We start from the raw sequence: 26,941 nt of genomic DNA on the forward strand, positions 1-26,941 counted from the left end.
GTATGTTTAGAAATTCAGGGGTTATTAGTTCAGCTGGTTCTTGCAAAACAAAAGTGAAGTCAAAGTCCTGAGCTCAGTTGCCACATGGGGCAAATTAACTTGGCTCTTACTCAAAGTGACAGGCTTTATAGTTAACCTGAGCCAACTCTCTTGAAAATGTGAGCCGGCAAACACAAGCAAGAATAGAGAGTGACCTGCCCAGTATAAACTCATCTTCAAGATTATTAAAGCTAGAGGGGCTAACACAGTATCATCACCTTCATCCTAAAGCTCAAAGCACTTTCTTTCCTAACATACTTTTTCTTTTGTCCTAGAAAATCTGATGTGTCACCTTTATGGGGGATGAAAACCAAACCATAAACATCCAGTTCCACTTTCACCCATTTTCACCCATCCTGGAGATACAAATACTTATTTTTGTGGCTTTCCTGCTAATGTATATTGGCAGTCTCATTGGTAATGCCACAATCTTTCTCACTGTCTGGGCAGAGTGTTCACTCCACACTCCCATGTACTTCTTCCTGGCCAACCTGGCAGTTCTGGAGATCTTTTACTCTTCCACCGTGGCCCCTCTCGCTTTGGTCAACCTCCTGACCATGGGGAGAATACCCATCTCTTTCACTGGCTGTGGCACACAGATGTTCTTCTTTGTCTTTCTGGGCAGTGCTGACTGTATCCTCTTGGGGATCATGGCTTATGATCGGTTTGTAGCTATTCGGGATCCCCTGCGGTACACCCTCATCATGAGATGGCAGCTGTGTGCCCAGCTGGCTACAGGAGCCCTGGTCGTTGGTTTCATTCTAGCCTTACAACTAACGGCTCTGATTTTCCACCTGCCATTTTGTGGCCAAAACAGAATCACTCACTTCTACTGTGACGTACTCCCGATCTTGCGGTTGGCCTGTGGAGATACCCGAATGCAAGAAGCCATGATCTTCATTGCCAGTGTCATCATCCTTACTATTCCCTTTTCCCTGATCTCCATCTCATACATCTTCATTGTGGGTGCCATTTTGAAGATCCGCTCCGCAGAGGGGCGGCACAAGGCCTTCTCTACCTGCTCTTCTCATCTGACCGTGGTTCTCCTCCAGTATGGCTGCTGTAGCCTTATCTATTTACGCCCTAGCTCTAGCTACAACCCAGAAATGGGCCGTGTAGTGTCTGTTGTCTACACCTTTGTCACCCCCGTCTTGAACCCCTTGATCTACAGTATGAGGAACAAGGAACTGAAAGATGCACTAAATAAGGTAATGAAAAGACATTTGCTGCGCTAGGCAATGTGGGGGTTTCTGGGCTCATGTAAATGGCATTCTTCTTCAGAAAATGATCAACTCAGGGGAACTGATTTACTACTTCCTCGGGCCCCAGTTCCTATTTCTAGCTCCCAAGTATAGAGCAAGCTCCTGAAAGTTAGGTATTAACATTTAAAATAAGAGAAAATTCTTAATGGGTATGTATTTTGTTTGTTTTGTTCACTGATCCACCCCCAGTGCCTAAAATGGCTAAAGCAGATAGTCAACACATATTTATTGAATTGATGAATTCCTTCAAGTGATGTCAAAGGACATTCTTATTTGTTATCTCCTCACAAGGTTATATACTGAGACATGCTGTTAGCATTCCTATATACTCATAGAATAATTACAAGAGGTTCCCTCTAAGAGCACTAATAATTCCTTATGAGTTTCCACTCATAAAGCCTTATTTTTCTCCCTTCTATTGACTGAGTCTTGGGAAATGTTTACTGTGACACCCATTAGTGTTGAAAAGTTATAAAAATAATATCTGGAATGTAATAAATATCTGGAACGTGTTGTCATTTCAAAAGTGTCATTTGTGATGTTTCAAAATTATAAACAGTATCTTCACCCCATTCAGAATGGGAAATTTCAAGAAGGGGTCAAGGGACTAATGGTTATTTGGCAGAACTGGTACAAGAACTTCTTTTCTCTGTTCCTGCCAATCTGTCTTATTATGGTTCTACTTTTAAAATAACATTTTTCCTGGGCGTCTGGGTGGCTCAGTTGGTTAACTGTCTGCCTTCAGCTCTGCTCATGATCTTGGAGTCCCAGGATTGAGTCCCTCACTGGGCTCCCTGCTCAGCGGGGAGTCTGCTTCTCCCTCTGACCCTCTCCCCTCATGTTCTCTTTCTCTCTCTGAAATAAATAAAATCTTTAAAAAACATAAAGTAACATTTTTCCATTTTTAAATATAATACACATTGATTTTAGAAAAATTGGGAAACATATAAAAGTAGGCAGAAAAAAGTTAAAAATCATTTCTAACCCCACCAATTAAAATAAACCTCAGATAATATTTGGGTACTTTATACATTATGAGTATTATATTTTGAACTTTGGTATCCTGCTTCATTCTCTAACTTGTAATATAAACATCTGCCTTGCTGAAGTAGCCTTCTAAAATATGATTGTCATAACATTTCCGTTTATCCTTATTGGCGTTTAAATGGTTACCAGTCTTTCATTATTACAAGTATCACTGTGATAAACATCTTTAAATATGATTCATTGTGTGTTAACTCTAATTACTTCCCTAGGGTTAAAATATTTGAAACCCGTATTTTACACACATTGCCAAATTGCATTCCTGAAGACTATAAATTTACACTCCCGAAAACTATTTACAAAAGTATTTGCCTTATAATTTCACGGTCAACACTGGGCTGGCTTCCTTCCTTTCCTCCTTCCTTCCATTCTTCCCTCCCTCACTCTCTCCCTTCTTCCTTCTTTCTTCCTTCCTTTTCTTTTTCTTTCTTTAGTTTTTCCTTATTTGTCAATTTGGTGGTTTTACAATGGCAACTGTTAATCTTGTTTACATTTAAATAAATTGACCTTTTTATATATTTTATAGCTATTTAAAAACTTTGTGGGTTGGGGCGCCTGGGTGGCTCAGTCAGTTAAGTGTCTGCCTTCAGCTCAGGTCATGATCCCAGGGTCCTGGGATGGAGCCCAGCATCGGGCTCCCTGCTCAGCGGGGAGCCTGCTTCCCCCTCTCCCTCTGATCCTTCTCCCCGCTTGTGCTCTCTGTCCCAAATAAATAAATAAAATCTTTAAAAAAATTTTTTTTGTCAATGGACATCTTGGCTCTTTCCAGAGTTTGGCTACTGTAGACATTGCTGCTATAAACATTGGGGTGCATGTGCCCCTTCAGATCCCTACATTTGTATCTTTGGGGTAAATACCCAGTAGTGCAATTGCTGGGTGATAGGGTACGTTAATACATTATATGTTTAAAAAAAAAAAAAAGATAGTAGGAAGGGAAAAATGAAGGGGGGGAATCGGAGGGGGAGACGAACCATGAGACTATGGACTCTGAGAAACAAACTGAAGGTTCTAGAGGGGAGGGAGTGGAAGTTTGGGTTAGCCTGGTGATGGGTATTAAAGAGGGCATGTATTGAATGGAGCCCTGGGTGTTATACGCAAACAATGAATCATGGAACACTACATCAAAAACTAATGATGTAATGTATGGTGATTAACATAAAATTAAAAAAAAATTTTTTTGTGGGTTTTTCTTAGATGCTTAAAGAATTTTAAGATCTATTTTTAAGTCTTTGTACTTTATTCAATACTTTGTGTTGAAGACATTTTGAAAGTTTATTTTATGCATATATTACATGTTATATATACTATATAGGTTATTATAGAATTCAGTATTCAGATTTTTGCTTTGTGATTTTTCCATTTTTATAGTAAATAAATTCTGAAAATTTATCCTGAAATCATACAAATATTCATCCATATTTTCTTCTTGCTGCTTTATGTTTAAAATTTTACATGGAGGGCACCTGGGTGGCTCAGTTGGTTGAGCAACTGCCTTCGGCTCAGGTCATGATCCTGGAGTCCCTGGATCGAGTCCCGCATCGGGCTCCCTGCTCTGCGAGGAGCCTGCTTCTCCCTCTGACCCTCCTCCCTCTCCTGCTCTCTGTCTCTCATTCTCTCTCTCTCAAATAAATAAATAAAATCTTTAAAAAAAAAATTTTTACATGGAACTTTTTTATCATTCTGGAATTTATTGTGTTGTATGCTGTGCTATAAGGCTTTAACTTTTACCCCAAAATAAATAACCAAATGCTTCAGTATATTTTTCAAATCATGTTTCCTTTATCCATTGAATTGAGATATCATCTTTTTCACATAGTAAACACACATTTCTGTCAAGTTCTATTTCTTGGGTGCTTACTCTGGTCCATAAGTCAGTCCGTATATTCCTGCACCAACACCACCTTACTTGTACCACTGATATTTTATGATCGTATCATATTAGAATCTATCTGTCCAGAAATTTGCCACAGTTAAAAGGTTTGGAGTTTGCCTTCAGACAGGTTGTGGTTTCCAAAAACCCTTCGCTATTCCTCCCTCTACAAGGTCGAGCCTAATCCCCCTCCCCTTTGAGTGTGAGCTGTACTTAGTTAACTTATTTCTAGCAAATAGAATGTGGCAGAAGTGATCCCTAGGACCTCTCAGACCGGGTCATAGAAGCTACTGTGGCTACAGCCTCTCCCTGACTACTCTGGGAGAAATTGCCATGTTCTGAGAACAGCCAAGAAACTCCAAGGAGAGGTCCATGTGGGGAGAAACTGAGGCCTCTTGCCAACAGCCATATGAGTGCACGGACCCACCTTCAGGTGACGGGCGCCCTAGCTGACGTTTTGACTGCACTTCCTGAAACACTACAAGCCAGAACCACCCTGCTAAGCTGCTCCTCCTGGAATCCTGACCCTCCAAAGCCTTGTAAGATAGTAAGTGATTTTAGTTTTCAGCGGCTATGTTTTGGAGTAATTTTTTGTGCAGCAATAGAGAACATAGCCCCCGTTATTGGAATGAACACAGCAATGACTGACAAGCTGCATTTTATGGGGATTTTGCACGCACATGGCCTACATTCCACCATGGAAATCAGGGAATGTCCTTACCAAAGATTTTATAAGCTCCAAAACTGCAAAAATTTCCCAGGTGTCCTTTAATTTTGTCCCATCTTCACACACCATCATATAAACCCAGGTAGTGGTGGTGGTGATGATGACTTTTTAAGGGAAGAAAAATACTTACCTTGATTTGACTTCTGTTTCAAGAGGTCTCCTGGCCTCTCTTATCTAAAAAGCCTTGTCTCCTACTTCTTAGCTCCAATTTTCCAAAATGACCACAATGACATATCCCTTCCCACATGCTCTCCTCCCACTGTGATGCTGACACTCTTTCCGTCCAGAGGTGGGGTCCATCTTTCTTGCCCTTGAATCTAGGTGGGCTTATCACTACAGCAGAAGTGACACTATGTCACTTTCGAGACTAGGTCCTGACAGGGGATATGCTTCCAACTGGCCCTTATGGGACACTTGTTCTTAGAACCCAGCCACCATGCTGTGAAAAAAGTAAGAAACCACACAGAAAGTCCATATGTAAGTGCTGAAAACCCCACCGAGGTCTCAGCTGACAGCACCAACTGCCAGGCAGTAAAACTTCAGATGGTTCTAGCAACCACCACGGAGTCAGTCCCAGCTTCAAGCTACAGTACCACATGATGCCACCTGGAGCAGAGATGAGCTGTTCCAATTGTGTCCTGGCCAAACTGCAGATTCATTAGCGAAATAAATCGTTATTGTTTTAACCACTAAATTTGGATGGTCTGTTATGCATATCGAATAACTACAACATCCCAAGTTAACCATCAAAGTCCAAAATGTCATGTGTTTTACAGTATAAATATCCTATCTCACCAATAGGAAAAAAAAAAAAAAAAAGAATACCAGAATGCAAGCATCTCTTCAATCAAAATTGCCCTAAGTGTTAGCTACTAGGTGAGGGAAGCAAGTATGCCTGAATCATTGTATTTTACATCAGGTTTCTGTTAATAGAATGCCTCAAGAAGGTAGCTTTTGGAGAATGGTGTTCATGGAATTTGACTAATTTTCATACGTTTTTGAGCGAACCTCTTTCTCTTGCAAGGTTTGCCCAAAGAGATACAGCCAAGTTCCCTCCAGTGTATCAGTCTCAGGGAACAGCCTGGATCTCTTTCCCCAACTGTCTCAAGAAAGGGCCAGAAACTAGAAGCTTACCTACCTTCTCTCACTTAGACAGGGGGAAATACAGAAGTCCAGCTAATGCTCAAAACTGACTACCAGTGAGCCCGAGGCACAGGGAACACCAAGGTGTTGGATGGGGAATTAGGCTTTTTAAGCTTTCATAGGATTTCCTCCCTTACTCCCTACCCTTCTTAGTCCTCTTCTACCCTGCCCCCATTTCCTTAGCCCCAGCTGTTGCCAGTAAATGGGCAATGATATATTCTGAATGGTATGCTGCCACCCGACCCTGTTCTCGTGATTCTATGGGAACTGTGAGAAACCAAGGCAAAGAGATACTTAAAGGTACTTGAAGACCTGGGCCTTCAAGGTATAGCATGTGAAGACCTCTCCTATGAACCAGGAGGTAGAATCCATTTTTTATTTTGCCAATTCTTCTCTACATATTGGTTTATGATTGAAAGAACTCAAAAATGTTCAAACAATTACTATTCAGTGCTGAAGTAAATGATGTGATAAGAATAAAATGCTGAATGCAAAATATATAGTTTCTGCCTTCCATCACTTATTCTGAGAAGGGCCCAGGAAGGAGGGAATCCTCATCCTTTCCTGGGATGTGTAGATAAATGACAAGGGGAATCGTTCCCTGTGCCCCCATCCCTGCCCTGCAATGCTCAAAAAAGCCAAAGGAAATAATGGAAGCAACTATAAGCTCACCCCAACTCTTACCACAGTTCAGTAACAGAAAAATGTATGAAGAAGCTGGCTTTCTGCTTTTATTTTCCAATGCCATGATCTACCCCGGAAAACGACCCTATTTCCCCACCTCTACATGGCAGCCAATCAGTACTACTACTAATACAAGACAGATGTCCCCCAATGCATTAGTGTCAAGGCCTGGTCAGCACTAAGTTGCCCCCCTGGGATCCATAGCAGGAGGGTGGGCCGGCTCCTTCTCACTCATTCTTGACTCTCCTTTTAATGATCCGTCATGATTTCACCTAGTGAAACCTTCTATTTTTCACCTTTAAGTAGTATATGAAATAGTTAAATTTTAAAACATTTTCTCATTATACTACCAAAAATCATTTTATTTTTTTAAAGATTTTTTTATTTGAGAGAGAGAGTGCAGGAGCATGGGGGGCGGGAGGAACAAAGGGAGGAAAGAGAGAGAATCTCAAGCAGACTCCCCGTTGACCGCAGAGCCCGAAGCAGAGCTTGATTTCAAGATCCTGAGATCATGGGGCGCCTGGGTGGCTCAGTAGTTAAGCAACTGCCTTCAGCTCAGGTCATGATCCCAAGGTCCTGGGATCGAGCCCTGTGTCGGGCTCCCTGCTCAGCGGGAAGCCTGCTTCTCCCTCTCCCCCTGCTTGTGTTCCCTCTCTCATTGTGCCTGTCAAATAAATACATAAAAATCTTTAAAAAAAAAAAAAAAAGATCCTGAGATCATGATCTGAGCCAAAATCAAGTCAGATGCTTAAACAACTGAGCGACATGTGGTAAACTGTAAAATGCCCCCTCCCCCTAAAATGTCCATAGCCTAATCCCCAGAACCCCTGATATGTTACTTTATACGGTACAGGGGATTTTGCAGATGGGATTGAGGATTTTGAGATGGGGAGATTATCCTGGATTATCCAGATGTCCCTACTGTTATCACAGTCTTTATAAGAGGGAAGCAGGAGGGTGGGAGAGAAAAATGTCGTAACAGAAGGAGAGGATGAGAGGAAGAGTTTGAAAGATGCTTGGCTGCTGGCTTTGAAAATGGGAGGATGGGGCTATAAGCCAAGGAATGCAAGCAACCTCTAGAAGCTAAGAACAGGTAAGGAAACAGATTCTCTCTTAGAACCTCCAGGAGGAACAAAGTACTGTAACTTTTCTGGCTTCATGAAAAATCACCTTCTGGGCAGTCCATCACTCTTTCTCCTTCTCTATAACACTTTGCATTCACGTTTAATGTCTTAAAGCAATGATTCTCAAAGTAGAACCAGTGGCATCAGCATCACCTGGAATTTGTTATAAATGCAATTAATTCTCAGGTCGTACTTCAGACCTACTGAATCAGAAACTTTGGGGATGGGCACCTGGGTGGCTCAGTTGGTTGAGCGACTGCCTTTGGCTCGGGTCATGATCCCAGGGTCCTGGGATCGAGTCCCGCATCGGGCTCCCTGCTCTGCGGGGAGCCTGCTTCTCCCTCTCCCACTCCCCCTGCTTGTGTTCCCTCTCTCGCTGTGTCTCTCTCTGTCAAATAAATAAATAAAATCTTTGAAAAAAAAAAAAGAAACTTTGGGGATGAGGCCCAGCAGTGTTTTAATTAGCACTCTTGATGAGGCAGAGAACCACTGATTTAGATTTGCACATTACTTAATGAAAATCAATGCCATCTAAAAGAGTCTCACAAGAAAATGGATTGTTTTACCTCAATTTTTTTAAAAGAATGTATAGAGCCTATAAATACCACAAGGGATTATTTGCAGCTTTTGGAGAAAGGACAGACGGTGCTAAAGAAAACTCAGCGGCTTTGTCTAACTGATGCCCTCTCTCAACTGTCAAAGCCTCTTCTACCTACCTGGCATGCAAGAGAGACTTTTCTTTCACCCACCCAAAAGGACACTCTCCAGAGGCATCATACCTTATTTCGAAAGAATCACTTGTGAGAACTTGTACCCACCCATTCTTATTAAAGGATCTATTACACACACACACACAAATGCATTATTCTCTTAAAGGAACTCTCAATCTCCCTCACAAACAGGTTGTTAGGTGAGAAAAAATGGATAATTTTGTTCATCCTCTCTATGACACTGTGACTTCTGTTTCTTTAAATACTGAGTATTATTTCTTTCTTTCTCGAGTTTACCCACTTCATTTATATTCAGACTTTCCTATTTTCCTTTATAAACTGCTTTAGCTGTATCCTGAAAGTCTTAATATGTTTTATCATTCAGTTCTAAACATTTTCTGCTTGCCATTATATTTTCTTAAGTAGTCCATGAATTAGAGATGTTTCTTTTTAACGTCTGATTTCTAACACAGTGATGAGAAACATGATTTGTATCAAGGATTAGCAAACATTTTCCATAAAGAGCCAGTTAGTAAATATTTTAGGCTTTGCTTGCTTAATGGTCTCCACTCTAAGTACTAACCTCTGCCTTCATTGCCCTAAAGCAACCAAAGACAATTTATAAATAAATGAGAGTGACTATTCCAACAAAACTTTACTTAAAAAGGCAGGCAACGGGGGCAGGCAACGGGCCTGATTCAGCCAAAAGTCATAGTTTCCAACCCCTGGTCTATATAGTACAGATTCTTTGGTCATTATTAAGACTTGCTGTTACCTAATACTGTTTTGTAATGTTCAGTGCATGCCTGAAACCCAACAATCATCTTATCCTCCGCCTGCTACTCTTCTTTAAGGTTCAGGCCTGGTCCACGTAAGCACTTGCTTTTGTTAAATTGTCACAGTGCTTCAGATACTAGGTTTTTGGACTCAAAGAGGCCCCAGTTGCCAGCTTTGCTACTTGCCATTGGGTTGTTTGGGGCAAATTACTTAACATCTCTAATCCTCTGGTTCCTCACTTACAAAAGAGAGAAAATAATAGTACCTACCTCGCGGGGTTGGCATAAGGAAGGATTTAATGAGATAATCCATATACAGCACATAGCAGAATGCCAGGCAGATTTCAACCATTATTAGTAACAGTAACATCATCATGCCATTGAACCACTACTCTGTGAGGCAGGTACCATTAAACCCATTTTACAAAGAAATTACGGCTCAGAGATGTTTAGATAACTTGCCCAAAATCTGATGGCCAGTGACAAAGCACCGATTCCCACCCAGAACTTCTATTTCCAAATCCAAAGTGTCCAGGCTCAGACTCTGATTAGCATGTGAGGAATTTACTGTATGCCATTCCTAGGCCAGGCTGCATTTTCAGACACGCGGAGAAGGGAGTTGCGAAATGCACAGGAATTCATTCTTCGCGGTTGAAGTTTAGTCCTTACGGGAAAAGAGAGAGTGCCGTGAGCGCCACGGGCCGAAAGGGCCTGGGCGGTGCCAGCACAGGTCGCGAACCCTCAGGCTCCCGGAACCAGGGTGCGGAGGCTTATAACCAGGACAAACTCTTGCCTGGGCGCGGTCCGCTCGGGAGGTGGTGTCCCCCAGCCGGGGTGGCGCTCCGCGGCCTCGATGACCTTGCTGGCTCCCCCGCGCCACGTGCCCGGAGCGCCTGGCGCCTAAAAATATCACCCTGGTCGAACCTCCCGGAACAAGCCTGCGCTTTTTATAAAAACCGGGCGCCGTCATCACCTCGAGACACATAAATCACAGCCCCGACCTGCTGTGGATTCAGCGGGTGACGTGCCGCTCAAAGTGGCGACGAATTCAGCCCCTTTCGATGACCTGCACCTGCCGGGCTTTTCCCCCTCTACTCCGCGCACAGGGTGTATCGCGAGGACAGCCGAGCCCCCCGATGACCGTGCTGGTCGCTGGAAAAACAGCCCAGGAACCTCCATTTCTCCCAGCCCGGGCTCAGCCTGGGTCTCTCCAAAGCCACATCCTGTGACAATCACAGGGGTTTTCTCCGCCCCGTCGGTGACGGAAAACTCGTGACTCGGACCTGAGCGCGGGGCGGGCGCAAAGAAGCTGGGGGCGGAGCTGCGAGTCCGGCTCGCGAGGGAGCCCCCGACGGGCGGCGCGTGCGCAGTCTCTCTCCACGGGACCTCCTTCCCGCCGCTGACACTAGGAAGCGGGACGCGAAATCTGTCCCCGCGCAGCCGCCGCGCAGGGCGCCGACCGGGGCGGCCGCCCTCCCCGAGGCGCGCCTGTGCACGTTCCCACGCACGCTCCGGCGTACGGCGGCGGCCAGGGGTCGCGAGCCGGTGGAGGACCCGCGCTTGGAGGACCGGGGAGTCAGCGCTTCTTCCCTCCCTCCCCCACTCCCCTCCCCGCTCCCTCCCCCTCCCCAAGAATGTTCCGCTACGAGGTGAGCTCTTGCGACCGGAAGTGACTCCTCCCTCCCTCCCGCGCCCCCTTTCCTCTCTCACCCCGCGCGCGTCCGTCCCGCGCCCCTGGGGAAGGAGGGGCTGGCAGCGGGACCCCGGGGGCCGAGTAGAACGCGTGGGGCCTGGGGTCGCGGCTTTAATCCGAAGGCGGTGAGCCGGCTCCAAGGGGCGGGACTGTCCTATCAGTGGCCGCTGGGGAGAGTTGGCCTCTGTTTTGGGGTGGGGAGCGTCCGTTAAGTGCTGTAACCACACCATCCCCCACCCCCACCCCGGGAGGAGCCGCGCAGGGGAGAGCGTTGCACCCACCCCCTGGCTCTTCTTGAGGGGGAGTCTCCAAGGAAAGCCTAGAGACACGCTTCCCGCCTTGGACCCGGAACCAGCTCCCCTCCAGTTACACACACACCCGTCCGCACGGGCACCCAGCGTGGGGGGGGGCGGGGGGCGCTGGACTTGCCCTTTACTGAGGCCCGAGAGTGTTTACCAAAGAGGGCTCCGAGTTGGGAGGGGGCGTGTCCCGCGGAAGTTCTGGGCGAGTGGAGGGAGACGTGGGTTTGGTGACCATCCCGGGAATGTAGCAATAGTCGAGAGTCCTGACCTGCCACTAACTCACTGTATGACCTTGAGCTACTCTTAGTCTCCGGCTATAAAGTTTCTAGATTTGTAGACTGAGAGGGCTGCTCTGGATGATCCCTAAGAGTCTTTATAGTTTAAAAAAGCAGTGATTTGGTTAAGTAGATCTTTGTGATTTGGAAGGGAGTGCAGCTAGAAGTTGCCTCTGATGTGGAGGCAGTTGTATGCCTGCTTTGTGCAAGTTTGGAAGGGCTTAAGACGGGTAGAATGGCCTTTCGGCCTAACCTTGCTTTTGGGAAAGCCTATTTAAGGAGGTTGCCTGGCAAGGTGTATCACAGACCTGCCTGTTGATATGTGGTATTGTGATTCTGAGTCTTTGCAAACTGGGGACACATGTACTTGATAGGAATGGTTCAAGACCAAACTGACTTGATGTAAACATGGAGATGATGAGGTGCAGTGGGCTGAGTTGCCAAAAGAAAAGAGAACTTGGAAAATAAGAAATTAGTTGAAAACTGAAGTGGAGCGGGGTAATATTTAAAATAGAACAGACCTAAATTATTGGTGATAACTAGCATTGTTTAGCAATCTGTAATCTTTGCCAAATCTTTGCCTCATTTAATCCTCACAACTCTCTAAGGTATCATCCCTTTGTTACCACTCAGAGCCTAACACAGAGCTGGAGACACAGTAGGTACTTAAGAGGTATTTAATGAGTTAACCAGAATATGACTTAATCAAGTTTGCACCACTTGTAAGAATGGGGCCAAAACTTGAACTCACCATATCACAGCTTTTCCAGAGTTCACTTAATTGGGGTTGAAAATTTAGCTTTCTGTTTCATCACCAGAGTTTGGGCCTACAGAAAACAGAACGGGGGGAAATGAAGAGAAAGCTTTAAAAGGACATAATAGTTGAAATTTTGACATGAAAATGAGGAACATGATACTTTTGTTGAAAAGTATACATAAAACTCAAAATAATGATAAAGTGTGCATTTTGAGTTGTCATTACTGTTCTAACCAGTGATGTCAAGAAAGTTGGGGGCCTAATTCCTTGGTTGCCTGAAGAAATACTACTATTAGATTCTTGATAGAGAAATGGGAGTGTTTGGGAAAAGAGAAACTGAAAGAAGATACTGCCATTTTCCAATGTCAGTAAAATTGGGGGTAGAAAAAAATGCTGTCTTTATAAGAGGTCATAAGCTATTCTGATCATTGGAAGATAAAATGAACATTTTTTAAATGAAGGTGTGAACTTCATGAATAGATAATCTCTTTTCTCTTTTTTTTAGTCTTTAGAGGATTGTCCTCTGGATGAAGATGAAGATGCATTTCAGGGCTTGGGAGAAGAAGATGAAGAGATTGATCAATTCAATGATGATACATTTGGGTCAGGTGCCGTTGGTAAGTGACATCTTTCTCTTATAATGTCATCTTGGTCTCTTGCTCTTCAAATGTTCTTTTTTGTAAGTGCTTTGTCTTAGGAGTAACTACATTCACAAATTTAGCAAAATATTCTATTCTTGGTCTCAGAATAGTTCAGTCTTCACTGGAAGCATCTATCTCAATCCCCTGGGCCCCTTTTTTGCCTCATTTATGTATAAAACCCAGATGTTCTCTGAGCCCTGTGCCTTCCAGCTATATTATCTATGGCTCTAGGTTGATGCTATAAGGCATGCAAATGGTTAGACAAGTAGACATCTTATAAAGATTTAAAATAATCCTAGAAGAAGGAAATTTTAACTTGTGGAACATGTAACTTTTGGAAAACTCGTAGACTAAAAGAAAACTTGGACTTGGGTGTGTATGTTTTAAAACTCAGCTAACCATTGATGTCTTGCATGACCCCACTATTGCCTTACATAGTATCATCAATAAAATAAAAAGAATTTTATTCTAAGAATTGTGGTATAGGAAGTCTTCTTAAGTTAGAAAAGTGTTGTGCACAGATGAAATTTTCTCATCCCAAGATGTAGATAAATATTTTAGGGGTTGTTAAAGGGTAAAAAAATTAAAGAGCCAGACTAAACTTAACATGGCTCAAGAGTTATAATAATCTAAAATGGGAAACTTAGGCAACAATTTTGTATGATAAAGTTTGAGAATTAGAGATCCTAGAGCAAATATACTAATAAAATGTGTTTTCAAAAAAGAAGTAGGTAAGAGTTAATGCAAATATTTTTGCTTTAACCATTGGTGTTGAAAAGTAGCAATAACTGTTTCTGCTGGGATGTGTAAATATGGGTGATTTCTTTGGAATCAGCATTTCTGTCTATGCAGCAAATATTCAAAGTTAAGTAGCAAGAGGAAATTTCACAATAGTGACTGATCTTAAGATGTTGAATATCAAAAACAAATAAAAGGTCTTAAAGGTGTGATAATGGTTACTCATTTTGCAATGATGTGAGTAGCTTGAATTTATTAAAACTTAGACTGAGCTGAATTAATTGGAAAAAATGAGAAAGCATAGTATTGTTAGTCAAGGTTTACAAAATTCAGTAGAGATTAAAACTGCCACTATCAGGAGCAGCAAGAGAAGCACTTAAGGTAGAAGCGAGACTGATTACAGAAGGAAACCAAAGACCTTTTGGATCATAGCCATAGTTTAGGAGATGAGAGCCTCCAAGAGGATGACATGATCTAAGATGCTGTTCTCTCTCCATGGAGATCACTGGGAAAGAGATGCAGAATAGAATTGCAAATGCAAGGAACTGATGCGAATTGCAAATTGTTTTTGGAAGTTAGTTTAGTAATAACCTGTAGGATACAATAGAAGTTACAAACATTGTGTGCTTGTTTCTAGAGCTCCTTTTCTTTTAAAGTATTGTACTGAATGTTATTGTTTTTTTAGCAAATTCCTCAGGATTAAATAAAGTTGATGGAATTGATCTAGAGATATTATATTAAAATGAGATGGCATACTAAGATGTCCTCAGTTTTGAACCTGGACAGAAGAGAAATAGTCTCATCTCTTCTCATTGACTTCCAGCATGCTATGGACAATCTTTTTCTGCTTCTGTGTTCCTCACAAGTTGGGGAAAATACTGCCTTAAAAGGACATTAGAGTGTACAAAACTGCATGCGATATGGTAGGAAAAAGAAAAGTTCACACACGTTGAAAAAGCCCCTAGGGTTACATGGTAAAAGAACAGGTAGTAAGAAGTAAAGGCAGTGAAGTAGCCTATGCTTAGCCCACTTTGTACCCTAGGGCGTAAGTGATTAAGAAAGACTTCTTGGTCAACAAAGTTTATAATGGAGAAAAGATTTCCAAATATGAATCCTTCTAATATATATGAATTATAAAGTTAAAATCTTTCTTGGGGGAGAGAGAGAGAGTCTGCGTATGTACACGAGTTGGGGGGTAAAGGGAGAGAGAGAATCTTAAACAGGCTCCATGCTCAGTGCAGAGCCCAATGCAGGGCTCGATCTCAGGACCCTGAGCCAAAATCAAGAGTTGGACACTGAACTGACTGAGCCACCCAAATGCCCCTAAAGTTAAAATCTTAATTCTTCAGGGGCGCCTGGGTGGCTCAGTCAGTTGAGTGTCTGATTTTGGCACAGGTCCTGATCTCAGGGTCCTGGAACCAAGTCCCGTGGCTGGCTCCCTGTTCAGTGGAGAGTCTGCTTGGTCTGCTTGTCCCTCTTCCTCTACCCTCCCCCAACTCTGCACCCCCCCCCCCCCCGCACTCATGCTCTCCACGCTTGTGCATGTGCGCGAGCTCTCTCTGTCTCAAATAAGTAAAATCTTTTTAAAAAAAAAACTTGGGGCGCCTGGGTGGCTCAGTTGGTTAAGCGACTGCCTTCAGCTCAGGTCATGATCCTGGAGTCCCGGGATCGAGTCCCGCATCGGGCTCCCTGCTCAGTGGAGAGCCTGCTTCTGCCTCTCTCTCTGCCTGCCTCTCTGCCTATTTGTGCTTTCTCTCTGTGTGTCAAATAAATAAATAAAATCTTTAAAAAAAAAAAAAAAAAAACAAAAAACTTAACTCTTTATAATATCTTGATATAAATATTGCACAGATTTATTTACTAAAAAAAATTGCTAAGTCAACCTGTGATTTGTTTAATGCACCGTACAGGTAGATAGACAGCTGGTGTAAAGAATTTAAACCAGGAGGTAAAATGTCAGGCCTTTGACATATGTTATGGTTTGATAGTTTTTAACTCAAAGAGTGGGTGTTTTGAATGATACTTGTTAGTAGTTATTTTAAGTCACTGGCTACTAATGCTCTGATGTCATCTTTCCTTAAGAAACTAGTCCTTGGGCGCCTGGGTGGCTCAGTTGGTTAAGCGACTGCCTTCAGCTCAGGTCATGATCCTGGAGTCCCAGGATCGAGTCCTGCATCGGGCTCCCTGCTCAGCAGGGAGTCTCCTTCTCCCTCTGACCCTCCCCCCTCTCACGTGCTCTCTCTCTCATTCTCTCTGAAATAAATAAATAAAATCTTAAAAAAAAAAAAAAAACTAGTCCTTGTCTTCTCCATGGAAAAATGTTTACATCAATCTTAGAGCAGTAAATGGTCACAGTAATCTCAACTCATTCTCTAAAAACAAAAGTTTACACTTACACAGTGCTTATTATCTGCTATGCACCATTCTAAGTGTTTTATATTTATTATTAATCCTCACAAGAACCTGGTGAGGTAGGTACTATTATCATCCTCATTTTAACAAATGAGGAAGGAAAGTATGAGAGAGGTGAAGTAATTATAAATACAATCAGGGTAAACTACCAGTTATGTTTAAACAAAAGTCCTTGAGGAATCTCTGGGAATCTCCTGCCTCTGCTTGGAAGGGGTCCCCATTCTTTCCACTTCTGTTTTATTGATAGCTGCTATAATCTTTAGGGACTTAGGTTGCCTTAAAATTAAATCACCTGTACTTCCTTTTCATGTTGTGTGTATTCAGAAATATTCCTGAGATAGACAGCAGCTGGTGGGGGAGGGGGTGTGTGGGTGGATTCAGTAACCTGTCACATCAGGATATAAATTAATTAGTTGAAGGAAAAATACTACTTTTTCTTCATTTTTCTGGTATTCCTTTGCCTACCCTTTATCATTCTGACCATTGTGGATTGAGGTCAAGCGTTGGCATATCTAAGTAACTTTATTTTTAGGTCATTTGAAAAAGATAGGAGTGAAGTATCCTCTAATGGTAGAGATGTGTGATCTCTTGGCATATTGCTTCACATGAGTTTTCACAAGAGCAAGGAAAACCTAAAATGATAATGATGGGATTCTGTGGCATAGATTCGTTTGCTTACATGTTTGAAACAGTAATAGTCAATTCACAACAGAGCCGTCCTCACAGAATATGGCTATTTAACCAGTGTTTTTAAATTAAGGACAAACTATTCATCTTTGGTAGGATCTGATAAACTTAGTAAGCACGAGTGTGGGACGTGGTGAATGAAGACAACACAAATTTAAGAACTCTTCTGCATTAGAGCAAACCACTAACAAATTAACTTCTTAAATTGGGGAAATAAATGTAAAAAAAAAAAAATCCCCTCATTCAGGATTATAGAGTCCCCATTTTTTTGGCATCACTGAGTTAGTAAAATTGCAACAAACAATCTATCCTTTAAAAACGTGCTCAGCTTACTCTTCCTTAGCAAAGATGACACAAATATTAATGTCACAATTGATTTATTTTTTAATTTAAATTCAATTAGCCGACATATAGTACATCATTAGTTTTGGATGTAGTGTTCAGTGATTCATTAGTTGCATATAACACCTAGTACAATTGATTTTTAATAACACTAATCTTTAAGAATATTTTTCCAGATAACTGATAATTTAAATTAATACTGTAGTTTTCATCTAAAGTGAGTTTTTTTCTTTACCACAAATAGTACATTCAAATATATCACAGTGCCCAAAGACTAGACAGTGGTTCTCATCATACCAAATTATACATCTGGAAGTCTCCCTTCACTTGCTTTTTGGATCACTAGTGTTATGTGATACATTGTTATGAAATAAAAATAATGAATTTTAAGGATTTAAGGGACTTACTTAGCCTACTTAATAAATATTTGCATAAGATGTTAAGATATATATAATACTACGGTATTAATCATTACATTGAAAATTTGCAAATAATCCAAATTTCCATCAGTAAGAGATAAGTTAAATTAGTATATCAATAGAATAGAATCTTAAACAGCATTAAAAAGAATGAGATAATGTTATCAATAGTTACATGCAAGTGTATGTACATGAAAAGTGTCCAAGATGTATTGCTTAAATAAAAAGAAACAAGTTAAACTTTATAGTATGCATTTTGAAAAACTTAACAACCTGTAGAATTCTGGGGAACTTTCTAAGCTACATATTTTTGTGATGTTTAAATTTTTAATTAATGTGTATTTTCTTTGTAAGCAGGAAAAAAAATAATTTTAACAAGTTGTACATGAGCCCCTCAGAAAATTGTCAATAAATCTAAATCTTTTTTTTTTTTTTTAAGTGGCTACCATTTATTATACCCTTCATGTATACCAGGCACCTTTTTCTTTTCTTGTTATGGTGCTTCCAGTTCTTCTTTCCCCTTTTTTTTAATGAGGTATTAGAGAAATTATGTGAGAAGGATTGCCACTGGGGAGGACACTTGCAGAAAGAATTCTGTGTTTTTATGTTAGTTATAAAGAGAATCATGGGGGTGCCTGGGTGGCGCAGTCACTTAAGTGTCTGCCTTTGGCTCAGGTCATGATCCCCGGGTCCAGTCCTGCGTGGGGCTCCCTGCTCAACAGGGAGTCTGCTTCTCCCTCTGCCTCTGCTTATGCACTCTCTCTCTCTCTCTCTCTCTGACAAATAAAATCTTAAAAAAAGAGAATAATCTGTTATCCCTTTCTGTTGAATTTTATAGGGCATAAAGAACGAAACTAAGAATAAAGTATATAGGAATACATGGGGTTTTTGTGAGTTTGAAAGTCTTGCATGTTTAGATGAGGTGAAGATAGCATTAAAATGAAAAGATTATTTAGGCAAAGCTTCCATGAGGAAGGAAAGATCATCTGAATTTGAATGCCAAAAGGAGCAAAATAGTGCGTAGAGCTTTTCCAGTGGAAGCAGAAGGGAGCGATGAGATGGAGGAGTACTGGAATGACAGAGTGATGGAAATAAGGTCTAGTTTTGAGAAGCTGATGGAGGGCTGTGAAGATTTTTACCTGTGCTGAGCAGGACTCAAAGCTGCATCGGCATACAAAGTGAGAGAACAAGCGAGTGCCAGTGCTACAGACTATATAGGAGTGTACAGGGATAGCCAGGGTGGTGTTAACATGGAAGAGGACCGGACCCAGGTCCGGGTCACCATCACCTTCGCCCCAGCGTTGCTGCAGTAGCTGCCCGGCAGGCCTCCATGCTTCCAGTGTTTCTGCTCCTTTCCCCGCTCATCCCCCACATCCCGAATCTGTTCTCAATAAAGCAACCAGACTGTTTCTGTCAAAAAGTCAAGCCATATCAAAACCTCCAGTGGCCCCCCATTTCAGTCAGAGTGACCCAAAAGGCCCAAAAGGAGCTCCCTCCTACTGCCTACTTGGCCTCATTTTTTTCCCGCTCTTCTTCCTTGATCATTCCAGTCCAGACACAGTCCTTGCTATCTCTCAAGATCGTCACTCGTCTTAAAGTCCTTTCTACAGACTGTCCCTCTGTGTGGAACACTTTTCTCCCAGATAATCCACATGGCTAACTATCTTACCCTTGAATCTTTGCTCAGATGTCACCCTCCCAATGAGGTGTACCTCTGACGATCCCATTTAAGGTTTTCAACCTGCTTTTCCTCCATATGCCTATAGCATTTCATTTCCTGATATAGTATATAATTTACTTATTTGTTAAATTTATTGTCTATTATCTGTCTCTTCCCTGCTTGAAGGAAAGTTGTAGGAGGCCAAGGATCTTTTTTTTTTTTTCCCAAAGATTTTACTTATTTATTTGACAGACACAGCGAGAGAGGGAACACAAGCAGGGGGAGTCGGAGAGGGAGAAGCAGGCCTCCTGCGAAGCAGGTAGCCTGCAAAGCAGGTAGCCTGATGCGGGGCTTGATCCCAGGACCCTGGGACCACGACCCGAGCCAAAGGCAGACGCCCAACGACTGAGCCACCCAGGCGCCCCGGAGGCCAGGGATCTCTCTGTCTTTTGTACACTGATCTATCCCATGTCCCTAAAACGTTAACACATAATAGGTGCTCAACACATATTAATTGAATGAGATAAATGGGTTGGAGAGCTTGTAAAAAAGATGGCAGGTATAATCTAAAAGAACGTGTATGCTAATGCAGTGAGTTTTAACTTTTTCCCTGATATGTCATAGACTCTCAAAACCAGGGATGCCTGGGTGACTCATTAGTTAAGCGTCTGCCTTTGGCTCAGGTCATGATCTCAGGATCCTGGGATCGAGTCCCTCATCGGGCTCCTTGCTCAGTGGGGAGCCTGCCTCTTCCTCTGCCTGCCGCTCCCCCTGCTTGTGCGCTCGCACACACTCCCTCTGACAGATAAATAAAATCTTCAAGAAAAAAAAAAAAGAATCTCAAAACCAACGGGTTGTTGTGTACATACCTATCACCCGTTTAGAAATTTTCAGAATACAGTTTGGATGCCACTGGTAACGTATTAAGCTGTATCACTCTAAGTGCTTGAGTTATATTCCTGGTATGATGTTATTAGTCCTTAATAGTGAAAAGCCCACTTTCCTATGCCCCTTAGTTTAACTCTTATTTCATGTCTCTAAGTGGAAATTTACTATCTTCTGAAGTTAGAGTCGTTCATTTGGTTAACAGAAGAATTTCACAAAACTTCTAGTCTCAGTATGAACTATATTTCTTATGATTTCCTTACAGATGATGATTGGCAGGAAGCACATGAGCGCCTGGCTGAATTGGAAGAGAAGCTGCCAGCAGTTAATGAACAAACAGGCAATGGAGAAAGGGATGAGATGGACGTGTTGGGTGACCATGAGGAGAATCTGGCAGAAAGGCTCAGTAAGATGGTGATTGAAAATGAGCTAGAAGATCCAGCTATCATGAGGGCAGTGCAGACCAGGCCAGTTCTGCAAGTGAGTAAGTTACTCTGATTTGAGAACTATCGCAAACTAGTAATTAAGGTAAAGTATTGAGCTGTGCCATTTTGTTTCATCTGCTACCCTGAGAAACTTGCATATACCATAGAAAACTGTTAATATAATTCCTGATCACAGCAGTTGAAGGTAGGGAATAATGTATCTTCTGGAACACTGTAATTTCGTCTTCTCAAGCAGTTGAGACTCTTCGGGAGCCTTGTTCACCGAGAGCAGGTAAATTGTCCAGAAAGCTCTCACTATTCCAGACTGTGTATGTGTTTTCCTTTTTTGTTAGCCCCAACCAGGAAGTCTCAATTCCAGCATCTGGGATGGATCTGAAGTTCTGAGACGAATCCGAGGGCCGCTGATTGCTCAGGTATTAAGCATTTTCTCTTTATGCAAATTCCTAGTATCCGAAAACTCCTGTCTTGATCCTTTCCTTACTGAAACAATGTATCGATGTATATCATTTGCCGTTGTGTTGATTACTTAACCCAGTGCTCATAGCTGTACTGGTTGATTGTACACTTACTCAGCCTCCAGGCAATGCTCACTTGACTGTGCTTTATTTTGAAAGGCTGAAAGGGAACCATTAGAATTCAGATTTGTTAGCTTATAATTCAAATTTCTTAAGTGTTTCTCGGCAAAACCACAGGAATGGAGACCAGATCAGTATCTACCAATGGTTGGAGGTGGTGGGAGGGCTTGACTGCTAAGGGACACTACAGTAGGAGTTTGGGGAGTAACCAAACTGCTCTGTTCTTGATCATGGCTGTAGATCCATGAATCTATGTATTTATCAAAATTCAGAGGAGTGTACACCAAAGAGAGGGAATGTTACTGGATGTGAAATAAAATTTAAAAATAATTTCTCAAGATGATTTTGGCATCTGTACAGATTACTAAAACAATTTAAGGTGGCTATGGGCTAATTTTCTCTCTCTCTCTCTCTCTCTTTTTTAACTATTTCCTCAATTAGGAAATGCCTACGGTGTCTGTATTAGAATATGCCCTGCCTCAGAGGCCCCCACAGGGTCCAGAAGATGATCGAGACCTTTCTGAGCGCGCATTACCACGGCGGTCAACTTCACCTATCATTGGGAGTCCTCCTGTTAGAGCTGTCCCCATAGGCACCCCACCTAAGCAGATGGCTGTACCCAGCTTCAACCAACAGGTACCTCTCATTAACAGGCACTCAGCCCAGGATATTGGGAATCTGGGCAAAATTATTTGGGAAGTTGGCAATGCTGGGAGGAGGGTGGAAGTTTTGGGTAGGCATTAGATGAGAAAGAGAAATAGCCAATTAGAGGAGAAGGTAGTACAAATAAGAGACACATTCCCTAATGCCCTTTGCTGGTGCTGCTCCTGTTGCTGCTGCCTTTTAACTGGGGGAGAAAAAGGGTAGTTAGCCACATGTAGTGTATATATCCTTTTCCAAGTGTTTTGCTGGCTGCCCACAACATTGGCAGAGAGGTAACTGACAGCCGGGGGGAGTGGGGACACACAGCATTGTCCACATCCCTTTTTACCTTTAAGATATCCCTGCTTTCCCTAGAGCCTGTGCAGTCCTGTTCCATAGACTTTCCTCCACCTGAAACCAGCAGCTGAAAAGGAAGGCCAATTTGGAAGGTATGGGGGGAGGGTGGTGTTGGTATGGCCTAGTTAGGCTCAGTATTCTATGAAACGGTGGAGTCACAATGTATCACAAAAGAGCTGAGCATGGCGGCCATATCACAGGGGCTTCACAATAGGACTTAGTTAATCCTCCAGCTCTCTTATCATTCCTTCTCCCTCACTGCTACCAAAATAATATCCTCTTGCAGAGAATTTGCAAGTCAGAATATCTGTTGGTACCTCCCTCAGATAGCATGGAAGGGTGGGGATAACTGGAGAATTAGCTAAATCTTCCTCAGTTACAAGTGGCACGGTGCTTGGTGTTTACGAGAGGAAGTGACCAAAGGTTCTTATGTGAACCCATAGCCGTAGCGATTTGCTTAGAAGTAGGGCTTTGCATTGAGTTCTGTGTCTCTACCAGTACTTGAGGGGAGGGAGTGTAGGTGGAGGAAAAACTGACTTCATTGAGTGTAGTTGTGTATATATTTGTCCTGATAGATCCTGTGTCCGAAGCCTGTCCATGTCCGACCCCCGATGCCACCGCGTTATCCTGCTCCCTATGGTGAGAGAGTGTCTCCAAACCAGCTCTGCAGTGTCCCGGTATGTCCCTTCACAACCTGATGAAAACGTGCAGCATATGGTTCCTGATCGCTACCAGTATATAGACATCTCCTAAATTAGGTGTGCTTTTTATAGTCTCCATACTTGAATTTCTGGATCTTACGGTCCCCAGGTCAGAAGGCATGGTTCACCATGTTCAGTTGTTTCATACCTGAGTTGGGTTTTTTTTTTTTATCTTTAAAAATTCACACCCAGCATGGTCATCTGGTTTCCTGCTATTTCATTCCCTCATCCTACCGCCTCCTTCTTCAGGTTACATGATCATAGTGCTTCCTGATTTCTAACATTGCTCTCTTTCATATTCCTTCCATAGACAGCTTGACGATACAGTTTGAGCATTTTTATATCCAAGTTTATGCTGTATTCCTACTAAATTCCTTTATTATATCGATTTACCTATTTCACAGACTATGTATAATTTTTTGTCTTTTTCTTTCTTTTTTTCCTTAGAATTCTTCCCTACTCGGTCACCCTTTTCCTCCTAGTGTTCCTCCTGTTCTCAGCCCTCTCCAGAGAGCACAGCTTCTTGGAGGAGCACAGGTAAGCCTGTGATGAGCCGAACCCATGAAGAGCTCTCTTGCTTTCCTAACATTCATAGGTGATCTCTCTCTCTCTGCTGTTAATCAGTCTCTACTGCCTCTTATTTTTTCTTTCACTTTTTCAAACAAAGTTATTGATGGAAACAGTATTCACTTTTCTGTGGATAAAAGCAAGAGGCCTTGCTGATTCACTAAATCTGAGATCTTGTCCCTCTTTCTAGCTACCGCCTGGACGGATGTCTCCCAGCCAGTTTGCACGGGTCCCTGGATTTGTTGGTAGTCCGCTTGCTGCCATGAATCCCAAGTTGCTGCAAGGGCGAGTAGGGCAGGTGCTTCCCCCAGCACCCGGCTTCCGTGCCTTCTTTAGTGCTGCGCCCCCTGCCGCTCCGCCGCCTCCGCCCCAGCACTCCCCTGGCCCAGGGCCGCACCTGCAAAACCTAAGGTGTGCAAACTAATGCCACTGTTGACCCATCAGTCGCCCAAGGCTCTTTGTCAGTGAGGCCTCCATGTCTGCAAGGGGTGTGTTTTGAGATGTTACTTGATAATCTGCTCATCAAACACAAAAATGTTTGACAGTCCCCAGGCATTCTTACGAATTAACATTTCACTAAAGGCACGTGCTTCCTGTGTAATTTGCATATTGTTAGTTAATCACCTCTTTTATTTCTTCTGACATTTCTTAGGTCTCACTTTATATCCATTTTACAAACACACAGGTGCACAAAGTGCTTATCACTTAACAAGAATTACCACATGCTAAGGACCAGAGATGTAGATGCTAAGTAGTCAGCTCATCTTGGTGCTAGCTAAGTTGCACATTTCTAATCTGGTTTTATAACGGGTTCAGGTTCCTGCTTCTAGTGAAATTGTATTTTATTACATGTCATAATCGTATCAGGATTCCTCAGAGAGAACCAATGAAATATATGTATACACACATATATGTATGTATGTATGCACATACATAAAACTTTATATAACAAAAAGATTTATTTTAAAGAATGAATAAAGCAGGCCAGCAAAGTGGAAATTCAGATAAGAGTTGAATTTGCAGTCTTGAGTCTGAAATTTGTAGGGCAGGCTGGCAGGTTAGAAACTCAGGCAGCATGTCTGTGTTTCAGGCTTGAGGCAGAATTCCTTCTGGTCTGGGAAATACCAGTTTTTGCTCTTAGTGCCTTCAACTGGTTGGGTGAAGCCCACCCACATTTTCAAAGGTCCTCTTTTTTCTTAATTCTTAATGACATCTACAAAATACCTTCACAGCAACATCTAGACTAGTGTTTGACCAAACAACTGGGCACCATAGCCTATGGTCAAGTTGACATAAATTGACCATGACACATACATTTTCAATATGATTTCCCAAATAGTTGAAACTAAACTATATTAAATCTTAAATCTTAAAACTTAACTACATTAAATCTTTTACGAGACTTTTGTTTACAGTTAGGAAGAATAGTTCTCCTGTTCCACTGCTAATGCACTCAAATTTTATGATCCTCTTCTTAGGAGTTGAGAATTAATTAGTCTTTGTAGAGGACATGTAAAAATATATCAGTCTTTTCCTTCTGAAAGATCTCCTGAGAATAGACTTGAACATTCCCTTGAGTGCACTTGCGTGAAGTTATCCTATACTGACAACATTCTCTAAAACTTCAGATCACAGGACAGCAGAATTAAAAACCTTTCCCTTTTTTTCTCAGATCTCAGGCCCCAATGTTTAGACCAGACACAACTCACCTCCATCCACAGCACCGTCGGCTCTTGCATCAGAGACAGCAACAGAACAGAAAGTAAGTACTTGGGGCACCTGGGTGGCTCAGTCGTTAAATGTCTGCCTTCAGCTCAGGTCATGATCCCAGGGTCCTGGGATCGAGCTCCACATCGGGCTCCCTGCTCGGCGGGAAGCCTGCTTCTCCCTCTCCCACTCCACTTGCTTGTGTTCCCTCTCTCTCTGTCGCTCTCTCTGTCAAAGAAATAAAATCTTTAAAAAAAAAATTAAGTACTCATCCAGCTCCTTGGTGGTTTCTTAATTCAACTTTTAATTTTGACAGTGTAACAAGGTGCTACTAATTTAGTTTACTTTTTAAGTAAATTTAATTAGTATTAAGTTTATGTTACTGGTAAAGAAGATCATATATGCTGTCATTTTATGTTTTTGATACACTAGCTTTTAATTTTTTTTTCATTTTTTGAGAGAGAGTGGGATGTGGGGGAGGGGAGAGAATCTGAAGCAGGCTCCACAGGACAAGCCCGACACGGGGTTAATCTCACAACCCTGAGATCATGACTTGAGCCGAAATCAAGAGTCAAACACTTAACCAACTGAGCCACCCAGGTGCCCTGATACACTAGGTTTAAATGACAAGACTTTTATCAACTGATTTCTAAGATTCTATAAATCTCTTTATCATACATCAGAAATATAATTTAGATCTGATTTTTTTTAAGTCATTTTATACTCCTTACCAAGTTTTTAACCATACTCTTAACTACCTTTGTTTATGATCTCAGCTCAGAGGTAACTTTGAAATATAATGGCTAGCCTTATATTTCAGTCTTAATATAAAGCCAACAGCCACTCTGTTTTTGCCTGTAACCTAATCTTTTTTTGCTTCTGATGGCACTTCCTAATCCCAGTATCATCAACAAATATAAATATGCATTTATATGTGTAGCCCTGCCTGTATATCAGGCCCTGTGGTAGGTTTTGGGGACTGAAAGAAGAACGAGATATGTCAAAGTCCTGCCTTCCTGGGGTTGACGTTCTGTAATCATTCATATACAGAAAATAAGAAAATTAAACATAACTTTGAGGTTTCTTTAACCTTCAATTTAAGGTTCTGTGTGTGTAATTCCTTCTTACTTTCAAAGAAGCTCTAGAATATTTTTTGGAGGGGAAAAATAGGCTCTTAAGACACAAAAAGTGCAAACCATAAAGGAAAAGATTAATACATTTGTGTAAAAATATGAAATTTCTAGTGCCTGAAGTTAACAGTATGGTTTTATGTATTTGAGAATTTATAAAGAGTGTGGTTCTCACTCATGTAAAGTGTTATTGCCACCAAAAAAAAACAATGGGAGATACAGAAACTCTAGTGAGTGTTGAATATATCTAGTATCTCATGTGTGGTGATGGTATAACGAGTGTTTGCGTGTCCGAACTTTTAAAATTGTACACATTAAATATGCACAGTTCTTTGTATGTCAGTTATACCTCAGTAAAGCTGATAAGAGTGTGCTCATATGTGGAATTTAAGAAACAAAACAAAAGAACAAAGGAAAAAGAGACAAAAACTCTTTTAACTATAGAAAACAAACAGATGGTGACCAGAGGGGAGGAGAGTGGGGGGTGGGTGAAATAGGTGATGGGATTAAGAGTACAGTAACATTTAAAACGATTGAAGCATTTTATTGTACATCTAAAACTCAAAAAAAAAAAAAAGATTTCAAGCTTGCTTATAGTCAGAAAAATACAGATTAAGATCATATAA

At 42.0% G+C, this 26,941-nt stretch overlaps 4 protein-coding genes across 16 annotated transcripts in view; 3 read left to right on the forward strand and 1 right to left on the reverse strand.

Annotated features, from left to right (window-relative positions):
- The window catches only part of LOC123857111 (olfactory receptor 10V1), a 70,379-nt gene extending 69,387 nt beyond the window's left edge, over positions 1 to 992 (forward strand). For both annotated transcript variants that reach the window (XR_010406840.1, XR_010406841.1), the window contains one exon: positions 857 to 992. The gene's annotated coding sequence lies outside the window, so the exon portion shown is untranslated. The remainder of the gene's footprint in view (positions 1 to 856) is intronic.
- Positions 1 to 10,610, reverse strand: part of LOC123857113 (olfactory receptor 10V1-like) — a 71,422-nt gene extending 60,812 nt beyond the window's left edge. For 3 of the 5 annotated variants that reach the window (XR_010406838.1, XR_010406837.1, XR_010406839.1), the window contains exon 1: positions 9,650 to 10,610. The gene's annotated coding sequence lies outside the window, so the exon portion shown is untranslated. The remainder of the gene's footprint in view (positions 1 to 9,649) is intronic. The other 2 variants (XR_010406835.1, XR_010406836.1) reach the window with 1 other exon arrangement.
- Positions 336 to 1,274, forward strand: LOC123857115 (olfactory receptor 10V1-like). The gene has a single exon (XM_045893588.1). The coding sequence runs from the start codon at positions 336 to 338 to the stop codon at positions 1,272 to 1,274; it is 939 nt and encodes a 312-aa protein (XP_045749544.1).
- Positions 10,607 to 26,941, forward strand: part of LOC123857114 (oxysterol-binding protein 1) — an 83,726-nt gene continuing 67,391 nt past the window's right edge. For 4 of the 8 annotated variants that reach the window (XM_064576361.1, XM_064576363.1, XM_054511894.2 and 1 more), the window contains exons 1-9: positions 10,607 to 11,028; positions 12,912 to 13,023; positions 20,456 to 20,670; positions 20,969 to 21,049; positions 21,653 to 21,847; positions 22,786 to 22,887; positions 23,359 to 23,448; positions 23,669 to 23,889; positions 25,151 to 25,240. In XM_064576361.1, coding sequence (XP_064432431.1) covers positions 11,014 to 11,028; positions 12,912 to 13,023; positions 20,456 to 20,670; positions 20,969 to 21,049; positions 21,653 to 21,847; positions 22,786 to 22,887; positions 23,359 to 23,448; positions 23,669 to 23,889; positions 25,151 to 25,240 — 1,121 coding nt within the window. In that variant the 5' untranslated portion in view covers positions 10,607 to 11,013. Of the gene's footprint in view, positions 11,029 to 11,083; positions 11,198 to 12,911; positions 13,024 to 20,455; positions 20,671 to 20,968; positions 21,050 to 21,652; positions 21,848 to 22,228; positions 22,303 to 22,761; positions 22,888 to 23,358; positions 23,449 to 23,668; positions 23,890 to 25,150; positions 25,241 to 26,941 lie in introns of those variants that run through there. The other 4 variants (XM_064576364.1, XM_064576362.1, XM_064576365.1 and 1 more) reach the window with 4 other exon arrangements.

This window comes from Mirounga angustirostris, unplaced genomic scaffold (genome assembly GCF_029215605.1).
Source record: "Mirounga angustirostris isolate CCGP_5_RB_7025 unplaced genomic scaffold, mMirAng1.0.hap1 SCAF_13, whole genome shotgun sequence".
Taxonomy (NCBI): domain Eukaryota; kingdom Metazoa; phylum Chordata; class Mammalia; order Carnivora; family Phocidae; genus Mirounga; species Mirounga angustirostris.